Genomic DNA, 17,222 nt, shown 5'->3' with positions numbered 1-17,222 from the left:
GTGTAGACCACAAAATCCTTTTTTTTTCTTTAGGTTCTATTTTCAATTGCTAAATGACAAGAATTTCAAATAGGGCGAGAAATAGAGACGCTAAATCCACACCCACATGCGAAATATCTAAATACAATAGTCAGTGATTTCTGACTTTTCACGGCACTACATCTGGACCTGCGCAGCACTTGATGCTGAAAGTGATTTTTCTGATTTCAGAGTTCTATTATTGCGGTCAGAATGTATCTTTATAATAGTACTGCATTTGCATTAAAACAACAAAATTGCATCTTAAACTCAATAAAAGTATCTAAATGGACGATTTTCCTTCACGTGAAATGTTTGAGGTATACTAATAAGAGATTGACTAAAATGGATACTCACGAAATCATGTGCCGGGTCAGGATAGTTACTTTCATTGTCTTTAGTAGTTGTTTCCTCATCACTACCCTAAAAGGAGAGGTCTTTATCTTTTAATGATTTGAATGAAACTTCATAAAACCCTTGTACTATTAGGTCTATGTGATCTTCCACTTCCGCAAAATTTAATATGGGGCTCAGCATGAAGAAACCACATTTTTGTCCCTCGAAAGGGCAAGAATATGGTGGCCAATGTAAAATTATGTGAACATTTGGTGCGTACTTTCGCCATGAAAGCAATTATTTATTCACTGAGAACTAGCAAATATTTATCTGAATGCGTTTTCCAATAGTTCGACAAGATAGCAACATGCACGCGATAAAATTTTCAATATAGGCAATATCTTTCCAGGTCGGTATTGTGTTATGAAAAAACTAAGGGTGAACGATTATATTTAACGGTTAATAGTTCTACAATTCTAAGGTGATAGAGAAACTACTAAAATGCATACTCACAACATCCTGAAGATCAGGAAAGGCACTGTCTTCGTCTTTGCTGCAGGCCTCGTCATCACTACCCTGCAAGTAGATCTTACTTTCTTCCTTTGATTTTTCTTTTCTAAGGAGATCTAAAGCCTTCTGTTCACAGCTGGGTACTTCATCGCAGCTGCCTTTTTCGGCATGTTCTTTCAGGTATTTATACCTCAGTACCCTTTCGCTCACCAACGTTACCTATAAAAAGTAAATTACTTTTTGTAAATACTGATATACGCCATCCTGAATTCCCTCAACCCTTCCCTCAGATTACTATGCTAATATAGGGTATTGGCAAGAAAAAGAAAAGGAACAAGACAGTAAATTGTGTAAACCATGTGATAATGGTATTCCTTTATCACAATACAAAATATTTAACAAAATTAAGCATACCATTAACATATATTAAAACACCTGGTTACTGTACATCACAGTTCAGCTTGTAAATGAAAGCATTGGACAAGTCTCCCTGTGATTCCACAAAATATATTTTATAATTATATGAATCTTCGAAAAACAAAACGTCTCACCTCTCCTTTAAAGCAGTCGTTTTTTGCCACAGTTTGGGCCTCAGACCAATCTTGGTTTTCAAATACACGGACAAGGTCATCCTTTTGGAGATGCTTTGGATGTTGCCGTTTAGGAAAGTTAGATTTTAAAAAAATATATGGATTATTGCTACATCTGATTAATCAGAAACAAGCACCATCAAGGCACCTCTTTACCACAATAAAAAGCTGTATACCGTGAGCTACAACTTGCATGATGCACGCTAACCCTCTAAAAACCTTTCTTGCGTGTGACTATATAGGAAAAGGATATCATAATTAGGTAATTGTAGGTAACTCCCTGATTAGGAGTTTCCCACCTAGAAAGGCATCTTTAATAACAAGTCGTATTAAAGTCACAATATCCTCTAAACATCTTTAAAATTTACGGGCTGGAAATTTGGTCGCAAATGGTTGTTTTGCCCCAGAGTATTATACTTCAAGTCTTTTCTTACTTATAAGTAGTTTTTTTGAAACACATTTCAGAATAAAAAATGGCGATAAAAAACAACGTTTCGATCTCTCTGAGATCATTTTCAAGTAGTAAAAGAAGCGAATAAAATCTGCATATATAACAGGGTTTTTGTTAAGATTTGTAATAACAGGGACCTTTTCCCAAGTAGGAGGGACCAAAATGGCGGCTATGCCGCCATTACTTGCCACTTTGTGGCAAGTGGGGGTAGGTGTGGGAGGGGGTCGCCCCCTCCCACTGGGGGGGTCCGGGGGACCTCCCCCGGGAAAATTTTTAAATTTTAGGGCCAAATGGGTGCATTTTAGCCTACTTTTGCACACTTTCTGTTCTTATATTAGGTGATATAATGAGGCATTCGTTACTATGAAACATGCAACTTTTAGTATGGATCACATACCAAAATGCTTAGCCAATAAATGACAACTTTGACTTGTTCACAATTTTAATATTTATTTTTATTAACAGTTGTGAAATAGACATGGTATAAATCTATAATACTCCTACAACACATACTCTTCAGCTTCAGTAATCTATACTGTATCTTTCTGCATGCTTGTAATGTGTGTCAAATTACTGGTGTTTATCTTGTTTTTAATTCACAAACAGAATTCACAAAAAATTTTAACTAATAATTTATTTCTTCTCTAAAGAGAAATCAACTTTTGGCAAAGAAATTCTGAAATGCATTCATTTTAGGCGTGATTTAACCTTAGACAACAACTCAGAGCAATGAATTATCATTCTATACTTAATACTTTATAACTAATCAGAGAAATAGTCTGATTCATAGTCAGAATCTTCCATATTGTGGCTTTTCTCATCGCATTCAAGCTGGAGAGCAGCAACATATGCGTCTACGTTTGGTTCACTATTGATGTTTTGTGAATCATCAACTTCCATGGAGGATGGCAAATCCAGATCATGTGGAGTGGCTTCATCAAGTGGTGGTGGATGTTCTGGTACTGCTGCTGTAGTTGGCAAGGAAGATGAGGCCACAGTAGCTGAGTTGGGAGGAAGCTTTTTAAGCTTTCTTCTATCCTTTTCTTTCAGCCACTCTGCAACCACTTCACAGATTAAGGATGGCAACTCCTTTGACTGTTGTTTTGGGCCATTGATAGAAACGTGCAGCAAGGGGTTTAGCAAATCATTTTTGATTCGTGACCGCAACCTATTCTTCTGCCATTTCAGGACACTGGCTCCCCTCTCAGGCCAAGCATTACTGACTGGGCAACTCAGACAAACTTCAGCTATGAATGACAGCATGGGATAGTGGGATCTATAGGGTGGCTGCATTAGCTTGGATAGGCACCAGTCAGTAGCCGTAATTGAACCTTCACCCTGACGAATAGCTTGTGGTAGATCATTTTCCTTCCACTGCAGCAGGTCATATTTTGCCTTTTGCCATTCCACAAGAAGCTGTTGGTGGTCTTCTGTATGCTGAGGCCCTGGGAAATAATGGTCCGCCAGCTTCTTAATCATGTTGGAGCCATATTCACTTTAAGAAAAAGAAATCGTAAAACAATGCATTAAACAGCATAAACCGAGCAGCAGTCTAACTTGTTTAATGCTACAACCATGATATGAAAGTACCAAAAGTAGGCAATACCTGAAGCCATCATCGGTTTTTGCAGGAACAGAAAGTAAATCAAATATCTTGAAGGAATCAAGTACGGGGGAGGACTCTTGAAACCGAGCGTCAATGTTTTCAGTCAGGGCATCGACATACTTCTTCAAGAAGCTTTTGAGTTGAGTTTCTTGGTGAGATGTTGGCAGTGACTGGTCTGGCTGGTCTCTTGCTCTTAAGTCCTTTAAAACAAGTTGGAGTCGTCCTTCAGGTTGCAAGTCCTGTAATGAAGAATGACAGAAAATCTGATGACTCAATTGATAATTTAATTTATAAATTATATGTCGGTAACTGTTATGATTACCAAGAAATATACACGTTTCCACACTGTTTTCACTTGACAACTAATAAAATTACATTGTAAATAATACCTGACATTACAGGTAAAATAAAACATTGTACCTGTTTTAGTACAGCGATGGGTGTCTCGTTAGTAGCAATCTGCTTGAGTTGTTCCTTGGCATACTGAAGTGTAGGAACAATCTTGGCAAATGAAACTACACCAGCTTGGAAGCATTTGCTGATTGTTGTTAGGATAGGAAGAATCATCTTGAGGATATAAATACTTCCTACAGAAATAGAAGCAAAATAATGATGTTCAATCATTCAGTTTACTGGACTTTTCGATAAACCCATCAGAATTTAACAGTCTTTCAAGTACATACCCAGGCCCTTTTTAACACCAAATAAAAAACTCATTTTTTACCTATGAATTTCACGGTCTTCATCTGTGATAGTAGGCCGATGGCAGTTGCATCATTTCGAAACTCGTCAGCATTGAGCGTTAAAAGAATTGCAGTGTAGTCCTGCCAAACTCCCAGCACCGCTTTGTCTGTGGACAGCCACCGTGTTCTGCAAGCCCGTTGGAGTTTGTGACCAATCTTGTGTCTCTTAGACTCATCAGCGGGAAGTTGCATGTCTCGAAGCCTTAATTGCATCTTAAGATATGCTGCCGTCTTCACACAGGAGTTTTCGAGCCACTTGTACAGCTGCACCAGTAGGCGTTCTATGGTGAGCATGTACTCCACCTCGTTGTTAGAGTCCCCACAAGCCAATGCAAGTCTGTGGCAGATACAATGTACGTTGACCAGTCTTGGGTTATCCCTTTTGAGCAATGCTGATACGCCATTATTCTTGCCAACCATTACTGAAGCCCCATCAGAAGCCAAGCTCAGGAATTTTTGTACCTGAAGGTCATTGTTAGCCAGTTCTTCTTTAATGTTGTCAGTGATGGTTTGGGCGTTCGGTGACGCAGCATCCTCCATAAGATCTTTGACAGCTAAAAAGCGGATTTGCACATTTGCATTTTCCACATACTGGATGAAAATGATGTTTTGTTCTTTCACTTGAATATCAGTAACATCGTCCACCATTAGGCCATAACACTTCGCTTCTTTTGCAGCTTTTGTGATCTTTTCTTTTATCACTCTGCCCATCTTCGTGAGAATTCCTCTTACTGACCACAGTGATTCGTGTTGGAAGTGCTCCAGCTTTTCCAGTCCTATCGCCCGCATCATCTTCAACATGGAGGGGAAGTTTCGGTACGCAATGCCATGCTGAACTTGCCAGTACAACGACATGAAAGCGCTATACAAAATCTCATGCCTGTGGAGGTTACGCTCGTCAAGTTTTTCTTGAAAAATCGAGGTCCTCTTAAGCATTTCTGCAGCAATTGAATCTTGGTGTTTCTGTCCACGGCAGTGTTCCACAAGTGCTGAGGTCTGGAAACGTACAGCGGGTTCCATTCCATATGATGCACTCTTATTGTGCTTACTTTTCGCCTGGTCAAGTCGGCAGAGTAGACAGTACATACCCTTCTCTTTAATGAAAAGCAACCACCACAGCCCTGTTGTTGCATCGTAAGTTAAATCGCGGCGAAAGATCCATGCATGGTCAAATTTTTTCTTTCCTTTCTCCTTCTGGTAGTTGCATGTAGTTTTAGTGCAATGGTAAAAACTGTGCACAACTTCATCTGCTGAAAATAGATCATTGATCATTTCGCGGGTAGCATTGATATCGGGCACACTAGGCTTCGTTGTAGTGGACCTGCTAGAGGGTGCACGTGATGTGTTGGCCCCTGAATCTTCCGTAAGCATTTGTTGAAGAGAAACGCTCTCACTAGGCTGAGGATTAGATGACTGACTGGTGGTAGGTTCTTCAACGGTTGTAGCCGACAGTACATTAACCACAGGTGTTTCGCATTGCGGAACAGACGTTTTGTTCGGTGTCGGCCTGCAATTTAATTTATATTTAAAAGGTAAGGACATGTTCTTTTTTGTGGAATGAGAAAGGAAAGACAGAAAGTACATTAAAAGCCTCTGTACCCGTTCAAAAAAAAAAAAAAACAAAGAGAAACTAGGGGGTTTCGCCTTTGCAGCCCGCTTGTCTCGCGTGCCTAATTTGTTTCCGCATTCTTGCCATAAATAATCGGAGACTTTTTTTCCGTGAAAAAGTTGCAACCCTTTTTTATAACATAACGAACATACAGCAACATTTAACGCTGTTTTCGTTTAATCGCTACATTCTGGTTTACAATTCTCTGATGCAATGAATTAATAATTCACGCTTCATTTCGATGTAATTGAATTAGCGCGTGTGCGTTTTAAAACTTAAAACTTAAAACTTTTGTCTCCGAGTATTTCCACTAAACCTGGATGAATTCTTAAAGTATCATGTTATATCATAATACAAGCTCCACTTTTATGCTGCAGATTTCCTATGATACGAATATTTGTTGCCGACTTCTTGTGAAAGTAGAAACTAATAATGTAAGCAAGTTGGATTCGCTTCGCCGCGCACGTTTTCTAAATTTAGTTTTACGTGCAAACCTGTATACAAACTGTCTATAAAATGGTGTTGAATGAGAAACAATTGGATCACAACAGGACATGCATATCTTAGCTTGTTAGACCAAAAAAACCTTAAGGAAAATTAGAAAACCTTGCGGGTATTAAATTAAAACAACGTCAGACTAAATATAGCAACGCAATTTTATCGACTTTATGATCTCGCCGAAGCGGCGTGAGATGTAACAACTAATTACATTTTAACTATAAAGAAAACAGCTTACCTCTGAGTGAAGTACTGATTTATTTTCCGCTTCATTTGCTGCTGTGCAAGCCCACCAAAGTAGATATGTCACGTAACGTTGTCACAAAGATGAGAACTACTGTTTGACCGTTTTCCCTCGAGAGCAAAGGCTAGACTGAACTGTAGCGATGGAACAAGCTGTATTTATTGCGGTTATGTGATGCAACACCAGGAGAAACACTGACGGAAAGACGCGTTTCTTTTCTCGCGAGGCTTCCAGGCTTTGCAACACTGTTTATTTTTGACAGATTTACTCACGAAAGGAGGTTATTCGATACTTCGATGAAGAACTTTGGGAGTGCCGATGAATGAGTTTGTTTTGTTTCATAGCGTCTGAAGTCACGAACTCCAAATCAGCTGCACGTGCACAACATTTATCACAAAGAAAGAAATATCCAGAGCACAGAACCAACACAAAGTTTTATTTATTTTACGTTGAAAGTTAACATTACCGGTTGACCATAATCTCCACAGGAGTTTAGTACAACTTGTGCGTGAAATAGCCGGGACAAAAATTAAAATAGCCGAGTAAAGGTCCCGGTGTCCCGCCCCTAACAAAAACCCTGATATAAGTACAAATTAAGACGTGAGAATGTCCAAAGATAAAATATGTAAATACAAGCGCTAAAATGTAAGTGTTAAAATATTATATAAATAACTTGCACGGATTAAATCTACATGACTGTTGGTTAAAACGCTAAAGCGTGAGTGTTAAGATACCAAAACGCTCTAAAGAACTATATAAATAACTTCGCACGGATTGAATCTGACTGTTTGTTCAAAGTTGGTTTAAGCTCCTTTATAAAAAGCATTTCGTAGATGAGGCAATCGAATTTACTTTCGCACTTTCTCAAGATCTTAAAGTCACGATATATGTCACTCGAGACTGTTCCATGTTGCTCTTTAATGTGATTCCCGATTGAAGACGATCCTTTCATGTGTTCCTCGACGCGCTGATAGAGGTGTCGGCACGTATACCCGACATAGTTTGCATCGCACAAACCACACTTGTAATGGTAAACAACGCGTTGCTGGTTTATGATAGGCGGCTTCTTTTCTTTCGGTTTGATATGGTGTCCAATCTTACGGCTTGTATACACGGCGTGAATATCAATTCCAATTTTTCGGCCCAGTTCCCCAAGTTGCCTTCGCGCTGAATTAGCCGATCTCTGATCTTTGAAAGGTAACACTATTCTGACAGGCGCTTCATTCACGTTACATGCTCGTGTGGAAATTGCCTCGTCGGAAACTTTCTTGGTGACAAAATTACTGATGGTCGATTGCAGCAGTTGGGCTGGGTACTGAAGTCGGGAGAACGTTTGTGTGAGACGGTCACATTCCAGGTGGAACAGTTTCCAGGTAGATGACAATTTAAAGGCACGATCCAGCATTGTTTTTAGCAATGACTTCTTGTATCTAACATCGACGTGGCTCTTGTAATGCAGCAATAATCCGGTGTCAGTTGGTTTTCTGTATACCCTTGTCTCCAAGCAACCATTGCATTTCCGAATCTCCGTTCCCAGGAAGGGAAGTTTACCGTGTTCGCCAAGTTCCATGGTGAAGCTAACCGATGGATGGATCTCGTTCAGAACAGAAAGGAATGATTTTGCTGTTTCGACGTTGGGCATTATGCTTAATGTGTCATCCACATAGCGTTTGTAGAACTCGGGTAATTTCCCTTGGTCCTGAAGTCGATCTTCAATACTGCACATAAATGTGTTGGCCATCAGGGGTCCAAGTGGCGAACCCATAGCAAGACCATCGATTTGTTCAGATTCAATTTAGATTAGTCAGATTCAATCTGTGCGAAGTTATTTATATAGTTCTTTATAGCGTTTTGGTATCTTAACACTCACGCTTTAGCGTTTTAACCAACAGTCATGTAGATTTAATCCGTGCAAGTTATTTATATAATATTTTAACACTTACATTTTAGCGCTTGTATTTACATATTTTATCTTTGGACATTCTCACGTCTTAATTTGTACTTATATATGCAGATTTTATTCGCTTCTTTTACTACCGTATTTACCCGTGTATAAGTCGACCTTTTATGGCCTCAAAAGAAGCTCCAAAAATCGCCCTCGACTTATACATGGGTCAAAGATTTTGAGCCAAGTTCCAGCTAAATAATTTATTCAAAATAAACATCATAATGTGGTCGTTGGGCATAACGAACGCAGTGGACGAAATACTTCAAAATGAATGACGAAAGACTTCAAAATGAATGTAATTAAGCAATTCCAGTTGAAATGAAAAGGATTTGTTTTACTTTAAATGTTGAAGATACTCACAAGCACAAATATGAAATAGACACTGGAAATTGTTGTTTTCCAAAGGTGGAAAGCTCTAAAAAACATTCTTGTTTCTTCAAATAAAACGCGTTCCTTCAACGGCTTAGTAACCTGGCATAATTCCTCGTGTTTGCGTGCAAGCATGATCGTCACTCGTGTTGCCTGAAAATGCTGGTTGGTAATGATTGTTTTTTATTCTTTATACAAACCTGGATGATTTAAATGCTTTTGCAAACTTTGTATTGTTTGGTTTATGAGTTTTGTTTCGTTTGCCATGTGAGAAATTATAAGTCAAGCACCAATTAAACCTTGCACATTTCGCATCGTTTTTGAAGTTATTTTCAAAGATTGACTCCTGCTTCTGTGATGTTGTGCTTATCCTCTAAAGCCCTTTTTACTTGAACAACGAAACAGGTTAGTTTGAGGTTTACATGTTCTATTTTCTGAGAACTTTTTCGAAATTCAAGGACAAAATGCCCGCACATACATGTACAACAACCGCTGAACAACAAAACTATTAAGCGCTTGAGGCCCTTTATTATTTGTGAACCCACAGTTCCAGAAATCGAAGAATGCAAGATTAATATCCCATGAACATTTAGCAAAGAAATTAAGAAATTGCTTTTTTTGCCATCAAAAATGGGGGGTCGACTTATACATGGGATCGACGTATACACGGGTAAATACGGTACTTGAAAATGATCTCAGAGAGATCGAAACGTCGTTTTTTATCGCTTTTCTTACTTACCTTACAAATTTATTTGGACAACAGCATCACTGGTGTGTAAAGCTTGGCGCAAAGTGGCTTACGACAAAAGTTTGATAAAGTATGCAGGGGAAGAGGAATTTTTGGAGATAAGTCCCAGAAATTCGTTTAAAGAGACAGTGGACAGCTTCTTCCAAGTCATTAAGTGGAGACCTCGCTTATTCCAGTCTATAGATTTGAGCTGCGCCAAAACAACATGGGAAACATTTTGCGAAATTGTACACTGCTGTGCTGAGCTAAAAATTTTGAACATGACTGGAATTGAGGTCGAAATATCTTGACACCCACTCATTGGAGCATCCAAAATTGTAGAACTTAACTTGAGTGAGACATTATTAGATGATCGCCTTTTAGTGTGTATCACAAAAAGTTTTCCAATGTTAGGCATTCTGAATGTTTCCAGATGTTACAAATTGACTAATGTAGGAGTTGAACAGGCATCCTTCCCTTCTTTGCATTTTCTTGCATTAGCCAACTGTATGATCGGTATTGATGCGATACTTTATATGCTAGAGAAGCATGGTGTATTTGCTCTGTGTGTGAAGGAAATTAAACTAGAAAGTGAGGATATTGCACATCTTGTAGAATTATACCCTGATATAGCCGAGATTGGTATTCCCACTTTATGTGGTCTACTGCAAGCAAGCACTTCCACAACTTTGCTTCTACTGTCGTACATCGTCTCATGCGACGATATTGCAAACTAAAGAGGCCATTGACGGTAGCTGGAAGGAGCTTTAGAATGGTGTCAGATTAATAATGAACTGCATTTTCTATTTTATTGCCGATGTTATTGCAATGCTCCAGAGAAAGTCCTCGGTAAAATTACTCTTAGTTATTAGCATTAAAATGAATAATAATACAAAGCTGTATACCGTGAGCTGAGAACTTGTATGATGCACGCTAACCCTATAAAAGCCTCTCGCGTGTGACGATGTAGGAAAAAGATATCATAAATAATTTGGTAACTTCTTGACAAGCAATTTGTTTCTGAAAACGATGATCATTTTACACGCTTAAATCTAGCAATAATGCCGTAATAATTGTGTTTTCCGAAGAATATGTAGTATAATTTTATGATATTATAACAACTCTAGAAAACAAAATGAACTGTTGTTGTTGAGTGACCCTGTAAATTAAACTGCGGCAAAATTTCACAGTACTCCCTAAATCAGACCCCGTCCAAAAGATGTTTAAGGCCGTGCTTTAATAGGTCAATTGTCTTTTGGAAGGGTTGCTCGAAGCATGGTTAGCGCTAACCGGCGTTAAATACCATAGCAAACTTAGGGCCTGTTTACATGGAGGTGGGGGACCCCAGGTAGGTGAGGTAACCCGCCTAGCCGTGGTCGAAAAATGGCCCGCGTTTACATGCAAACTTGTAACCCCGGGGTCCTGGGGTGACGTTACCAGACATTGTTGCGTGGTCGCTAGGCATGTAAACAAAGATAATGGCGGACGAACGACGCATTTTGGCGGTCAGTGTTCTTTTCTGTTTATTATCTGCTCTCGCTGCAGCATTTCAATGCTGCGGCTTTTTACTGTCACTTTTGATGATACAAAGCTTCCGCCAAAGGCAGTTAACTGCTCAGGCAACGCAACAATACAATGCTAGTGTTGCACGACTTCTACGCATCCGAAGAAGAATTAACCGTCGAGGTAGAATGTGGAGAAGTTCGGGGAGGACAGAACAGTGGTGGCTCAACTTGTTCAATGGAATTTTGCCAGAAAGGGAGTGGAAGAAGAACTTAAGGATGAATCGTGCGGTTTTTATGTCCGTAGCAGACGAATTGCGACCCTTTCTTCAACCTGGTAGGAGTCCAAGAGGACTTGATGTGTTGTCAGTGGAAAAGCAACTTGCCATTACCCTATACTTTTTGAAGGATCAAGGCTCTCTCACAATGACAGCAAATGCATTTGGAGTTGCGCATTGCACAGTCTCCGTAGTTGTTCGAAAAGTATGCAACATTATTACTGATGTTTAGGTCCAAGATACATAAAATTGCCCAATACCGTTCAAGAAATGAAGGAACTTATTGATGGCATGGAAAATAAATATGGTTTTCCACAGGCCTTTGGATGCGTAGATGGTACACATATTCCCATTGCACAACCAAGCGAGAATCCTCATGACTATTTTAGTTATAAACTGAAATACACCTTGAATGTTCAAGGAGTTTGTGACTGGAAAGGGCTATTTTTAGACGTCGACGTGAAATGGCCAGGGAGTGTGCATGATGGAAGAGTCTTTGGTAATTCGAGAATAAACAGACTTTTAAGAGAGGAAAGACTTCCTATGTGTTATAAAGAAATTTTACCAGGCTACGAAAACATACCTGTTACATTGTTGGGGGATCCTGCTTACCCCCTACTTCCATACTGCATGAAGGAATTCCCCAATACTCGCACAAATGAAGAGGTTATCTTTAATAACATGCTTAGGAGTGCTAGAAACCCAATAGAGTGTGCCTATGGCCGTCTTAAAGCAAGATGGCAAATCTTAAACAAAAGAAATGACATGGGATTGAATGTTATCCCCAGCATTATTTATGCCTGTTTTGTACTTCACAACATTTGTGAGTTGCAGGGCATGAATGTAGAGGATGATGTTGTTGCACAGCAAATGGCACGTGATAGACTGGCACAACCTGAAAATGCACCAGACCGGTTATATTCTTTCAACACTGCTGAGGGAGCTTATGTGAGAAACATAATCACATCCTTCTACAAGGAACACATTCCTCACTGATTTGTTTATTTAGCTTATACTGCTATCTAAAATAAACAGATTCCTTTCTGAGTGAATGTAGTCATAATCACATAAAACTTGTGAGGTTTTAATAACAGAACAGCAAGCTAACTAGTGGAATCAAGATCGTTCCACTTAAACTAAAACATAATCCTTTGGGTGCGTAGATGGTACACATATTCCCATTGTACAACCATAGAGTTGTAACTCTGTTCCTTTTTTTTATACTTGAAAGCACAGTTTTATAGGAACTCACTCCACCTGTCTATTATAGAAATCAGTTGTAGTGTTTGTTTTGTTATTTCATTAATTTTCCTGGTGGTATTGTCTAATTAAATAATTTCTTTTGTTCTTGTTCCAGAGGCAAACTCGATAGTTTTCATGGCTGTTTAGTTCATTGTGTTGTTATTTTACTTGGATTTAATAAACTGTTAAAATATACTCGAACAAATGCAAGTTGTCTGGATTTATCTTGTTGTTGCTTTATAGAACAGCTTAACTAGCCCAAATGTTGGAGTTATAACACCTTGCAATTAAAGATGCATTTAAATAACATTTAAACGCTTAAATAATAATGTTTACATTCCTCATATATATTAATATGAATATGTACTGGAAATCATATAGATTAAATATCAAATCTTTAAAGGGACCTGTAACACAACAAATGTCTTTTTGTTCATCTAGGATATCACTGTTATGTAATCATCAGAGCTGAAAGCTTTCATCTTCTAATAGTGTACGAGTAGGCCCTAGAATTGGTCCTTGCTCATTGATGGACTGCATCACTTCCTCACTACCAATTCTGCTGAACTGGGAGGGTACAGAACGTCTGGTTAATGGGGTACAATAATTGTTGTTGCCATATGAAGGTGGGGATGCAAAGCCACTGTATGTATTGAAATGTGGGTGGGAAACTTGAGGAACATTATTCTGGGGTTGACCAGAGAGAGCCATTGCCAACATTTGCATCCCACTGGCAATTCCATCTCCAAGAGATGTTAAACACATGGTCATCTTTGATATGGACTCTTCCAATGTCTTGTTTGATTGTTGAAATGACTCCATCATTTCTTTCTTCATGAGAAGATCTTCTTTAGCAGTATTCATCAACAGCTGGTCTCGTTGCGCCTGGGACAGTGTTTTCTCCATATGCCTTCTCTTATTGTCAACCAACTTGGGGATGTTGGAGAGAGAGACACCTTTACTTTTTTTCTGACCTGGGGATAGTACTGGGGTTTCTGCAGATAGGCTTTCACTGGAGGAATCAGTTGACTCTACAGTTGATGCATCTACAATTTGTAAAATTGAATAATTGGAGGTAAAAGAACTGTCTTACAGAATAATTATTTCTTCTTTCTAAAATAATAGTCATTTTCATCACTTGCCATAAATCAACAAAAGTATGAACAGGCCTCTTGCCCCAGTTGTGATCAACAGCCAATAACTCTTCATAATATCCATTCAACATGCAGCACTCACTCAGGCAATGAATATCATGGGAATCATTACTAATGATAGAAAATTTGTTTTCATCTTTCAAAATAGTACCCCAAGTAGAACAATAAGAGAAGATGACTGTTAAATTTGTATGTTGATATTGGAGATTCAAAGGTTAAAATCTGTTTTTATATGGCCATGGGGTTTAGGACTCCTTTAAAAATTATCATTTGGCCTTTTAGCCATATATTGTAATAAATAGATAGATAAATAAATAAATAAATGAATAAATATAAAAATGAAGATTTAACTTTTTTAATAACACTAACCTTCTAGCGTTTCATTATGTATTTCCGAGCTGATGTCTGTTCCTAATGTGTCTGCATCAATTCCAAAGGAAAGGGACGTGGTAGCTGGCGAGCCACCCCATATTTCAGACAACAGATCGAAATTTTCTTGAACAATTTTCCCACTACCACTTCTTGTTCCCTTGTTCACTGCTGTGCGGAAATCTTGCCTCACGTTTCGAATCTTTTCTTTCACTCTATCGTACCCTTTTTTTAAATGAGTTCTTTCACTATCTCTGTGTTTTTTGAAGGCTTCGTATTCTTTCTCACTCATTTCTTTGAGCGGTTTTATAGGCTCAGTAACAACCTCGGGACCAAATTCTTCTGGAAAATCGGCAGCCATACACCGACGTATCTCCGTATACATAGAGGCCAGGTCGGCCTCGAAATCGATTCCATTAAAGTCGCACTTCGTTTTGAAGTCTTTTAGGTATCTCAAAAGAAGTTCAACTCGATCAGCGCTCCATGCCTTGTTTTTAGGGTTCTTCTTGGTTTTCTTAGGGGCTGTTGACTGTTCTTTGTTCTCAGAGGCTTTTCTCTTGCCTTGCGCTGCTTGTGCTATCGACGGCCGACTAGGCAAAGTAAAGTTGTTGACAGTGGATGTGTGGGACTCCATCGGATCTTCTTCACTCACAATCCCAGAATATGCTTGATTTTCTTCGCTCTGTTGCACGTTATCCAGATGAAGCCGGCGAAAAAGCTCGCCGGGTTTGTAAGCGTGGGCGGCCATATTGTTCTGCTTCAAATTTTGGCGCGCATGAACACGACCCCGGCTAGGCGGGTTACCCCACCTTGAGTCGTTTACATGGCAAAATGCGACCCCGGCTGACAGGGTTACCCTACCTGGCAGACCGGGCAACCCGCCTAGGCGGGTTACCCCACCTATCATGTAAACATGATAAAATAAAAATGAGAGATTATATGGAGAGGCGGGTTACCCCACCTAGGCGGGTTACCTCACCTACCTGGGGTCCCCCACCTCCATGTAAACAGGCCCTTATAGGTTATTTCTTAGGGGCTGTGGAGGCAGTGTGGCCCAGTGGTTAGGGCGCTTGCCTTGAGATCCGGAGATCCCGGGTTCAAGACCCGCACTGACCACTCGCTAAATTTGTTCCTGGTAGTCCCTGGTTCAACTTCCCAGCTGCACTTGTAAATAGCCAACTGGTTTGCCTCCGGCCAGTTGGGATTCTTAACAGTTGTAGTTGTTGTGTTCTGTTGTTTCGTTGATTCATTGGCCCTGAAAAGCCCCTATGGGGAGAGGTCAATTAAGTATGTATGTATGTATGTATGTTATGATGATTCTTAAGCAAAAGTTAGCGCTAACCAGGCCTCGAACAACGGGGCCCCTGATACCCACGTGACAATTTGCAGGCCTTGCCACAATTGCAAAAAGGGGAACAGATCATGACATGCAAACTTGCGTGATTTGTGAATGCATCAACATTATCACCATCTCAGTACCAGATGTATTTTTGACAAGATCAGACAATTTAACCTTTCATCCTGTCCACATAATTCATTTGTAAGTGAAAAATTTCATAATGGAGGACGACACTTGGATGTTCAACTACAGTTCAGAGGAAGAATTAACTCAAGGTTAGATATCTCATTTCCTCTACAGCCGCTTGTTTTTTTCCGACATAAAACGTGTCTCCCTTTTAATGTTTTGAATGAGCTTTTGACCAAGTTAAGTAACGTACTTTACTCTTTGTTATAGATAATGAGGTTCTCCACACTAACGATTTTTGAAGCTGAAAGTTCAGAATTTTCGACAGAGTCTCCATGCTCGTCAGGTCTGTAAGACTGTCAACTAAGTGCTTATACATACATATATATGACATGTTATGGTTCATATATTTATTGTATATTCCTTCTATGTGAATTTTTATCCTTTTATTCTAAATATTAAAATCTGTTTAATGACTGTAGTAAGGCAGGTCCACATCAGGACTTAGGTCTTGCCCATTCTCTGTAACCTGCATTATCAAATAAAGATGTATGTATGTGTGTATGTATGTTTGTAACCAGTGCGTTCTGTTTACTTTTTGTACTGAACATGCACAAAAATGATATTGTAGATTCGTGCATTTATCCTAATTTCAATCAATTTTTTTGTCAATAATATAGGTGTCAGCTTGGGAAGACCCTCAGTGTCAAGTAAGTTTCCGGAGATTGTAGCTGTTTTGAAGGAGTATATTGGCTAGCTCTCTGCTGCTGTGCATAATTGGCGCAGGGAAGATACCGATTATTGTCATGGAGTCAGCATAGAAAAGATTCGCCGACATGTCCTCCAGGCAATCCCTGAACTGAAAAAGATCTCAAAATCAAGTATCAGGCGCCTCCTCCTAACACCACAAAAAAACGGGAAAGCTGCCAGCAGATACACTGGGCTTGTTGAAGCAAAACTTCCACCGAAAAGAAATTACCTTTCCTTGAAAGAGCACAAAGATTTTCATTTCACTTGTGCTCAAGTCAACTTTATCGGTGAACTTTCAGAAATGCTTGTTGACGGAATGGTAGCGTTGTCTGCTGATGACAAAAATAAGTTAAATGTGGGTACTTTAGCGGTTAGTCGGTATTTTAATATTGGCAAATTTTTTATGACAAATGATCAGCCCAATTATCCCGACCATGATTTTCCTTACAGCGGCACCAAACTTGACCCATCAGGGTACCTTTTACTGAAGTCTCAATTTAGGAGGTCACGTAGTTTGTCTCCCCGACCAAGCTACTCCGTTAATGCAAAAAAAGGTGCTCGTGGTCTCACCCAGCACTTTCACATTTCAAGTCAACAGGCAAATTTCATGAAATGAGGTATAGAGATGAATTGGGAAGGGAGAGAATTTCTTGGCCGCGCACTGGTCAATTTTCTGTCTATTTGTGTGCCTCTTTGTTCCACAGCAGTACAAGCGCTTTACATGCTTGTCACCTAGAACAAATTCTAAAGCCCATTGTGGAACGCGAAAATAAGGGGGCGGTGACAATCATGTGACGGGGGACCTGATTGGAG

The 17,222-nt window shown here is 39.4% G+C and overlaps 3 protein-coding genes and 1 pseudogene across 3 annotated transcripts; 1 reads left to right on the top strand and 3 right to left on the bottom strand.

Annotated features, from left to right (window-relative positions):
• Positions 1–2,667: 2,667 nt before the first annotated feature.
• Positions 2,668–4,257, bottom strand: LOC137980091 (uncharacterized). Its single transcript, XM_068827444.1, has 4 exons — positions 4,236–4,257; positions 3,932–4,098; positions 3,512–3,750; positions 2,668–3,400 (listed from the first exon to the last, which is right to left on the bottom strand). Exons 1-4 carry the CDS (start codon positions 4,255–4,257, stop codon positions 2,668–2,670), a joined length of 1,161 nt encoding a protein of 386 aa, XP_068683545.1.
• A 3,099-nt stretch (positions 4,258–7,356) lies between these two features.
• Positions 7,357–8,370, bottom strand: LOC137979953 (uncharacterized). The gene has a single exon (XM_068827276.1). The coding sequence runs from the start codon at positions 8,368–8,370 to the stop codon at positions 7,357–7,359; it is 1,014 nt and encodes a 337-aa protein (XP_068683377.1).
• A 2,622-nt stretch (positions 8,371–10,992) lies between these two features.
• LOC137979803 (uncharacterized) lies at positions 10,993–12,510 on the top strand (annotated as a pseudogene).
• Positions 12,511–13,133: 623 nt separating this feature from the next.
• Positions 13,134–14,942, bottom strand: LOC137980772 (uncharacterized). The gene is made up of 2 exons (XM_068828198.1): positions 14,195–14,942; positions 13,134–13,717 (listed from the first exon to the last, which is right to left on the bottom strand). Exons 1-2 carry the CDS (start codon positions 14,940–14,942, stop codon positions 13,134–13,136), a joined length of 1,332 nt encoding a protein of 443 aa, XP_068684299.1.
• Positions 14,943–17,222: the final 2,280 nt, after the last annotated feature.

This window comes from Montipora foliosa, chromosome 12 (assembly GCF_036669935.1).
Source record: "Montipora foliosa isolate CH-2021 chromosome 12, ASM3666993v2, whole genome shotgun sequence".
In the NCBI taxonomy this organism is placed as follows: Eukaryota; Metazoa; Cnidaria; class Anthozoa; order Scleractinia; family Acroporidae; genus Montipora; species Montipora foliosa.
The sequence above is the reverse complement of the archived record's forward strand: the minus strand, read 5'-3'. Positions and strand labels throughout refer to the sequence as shown.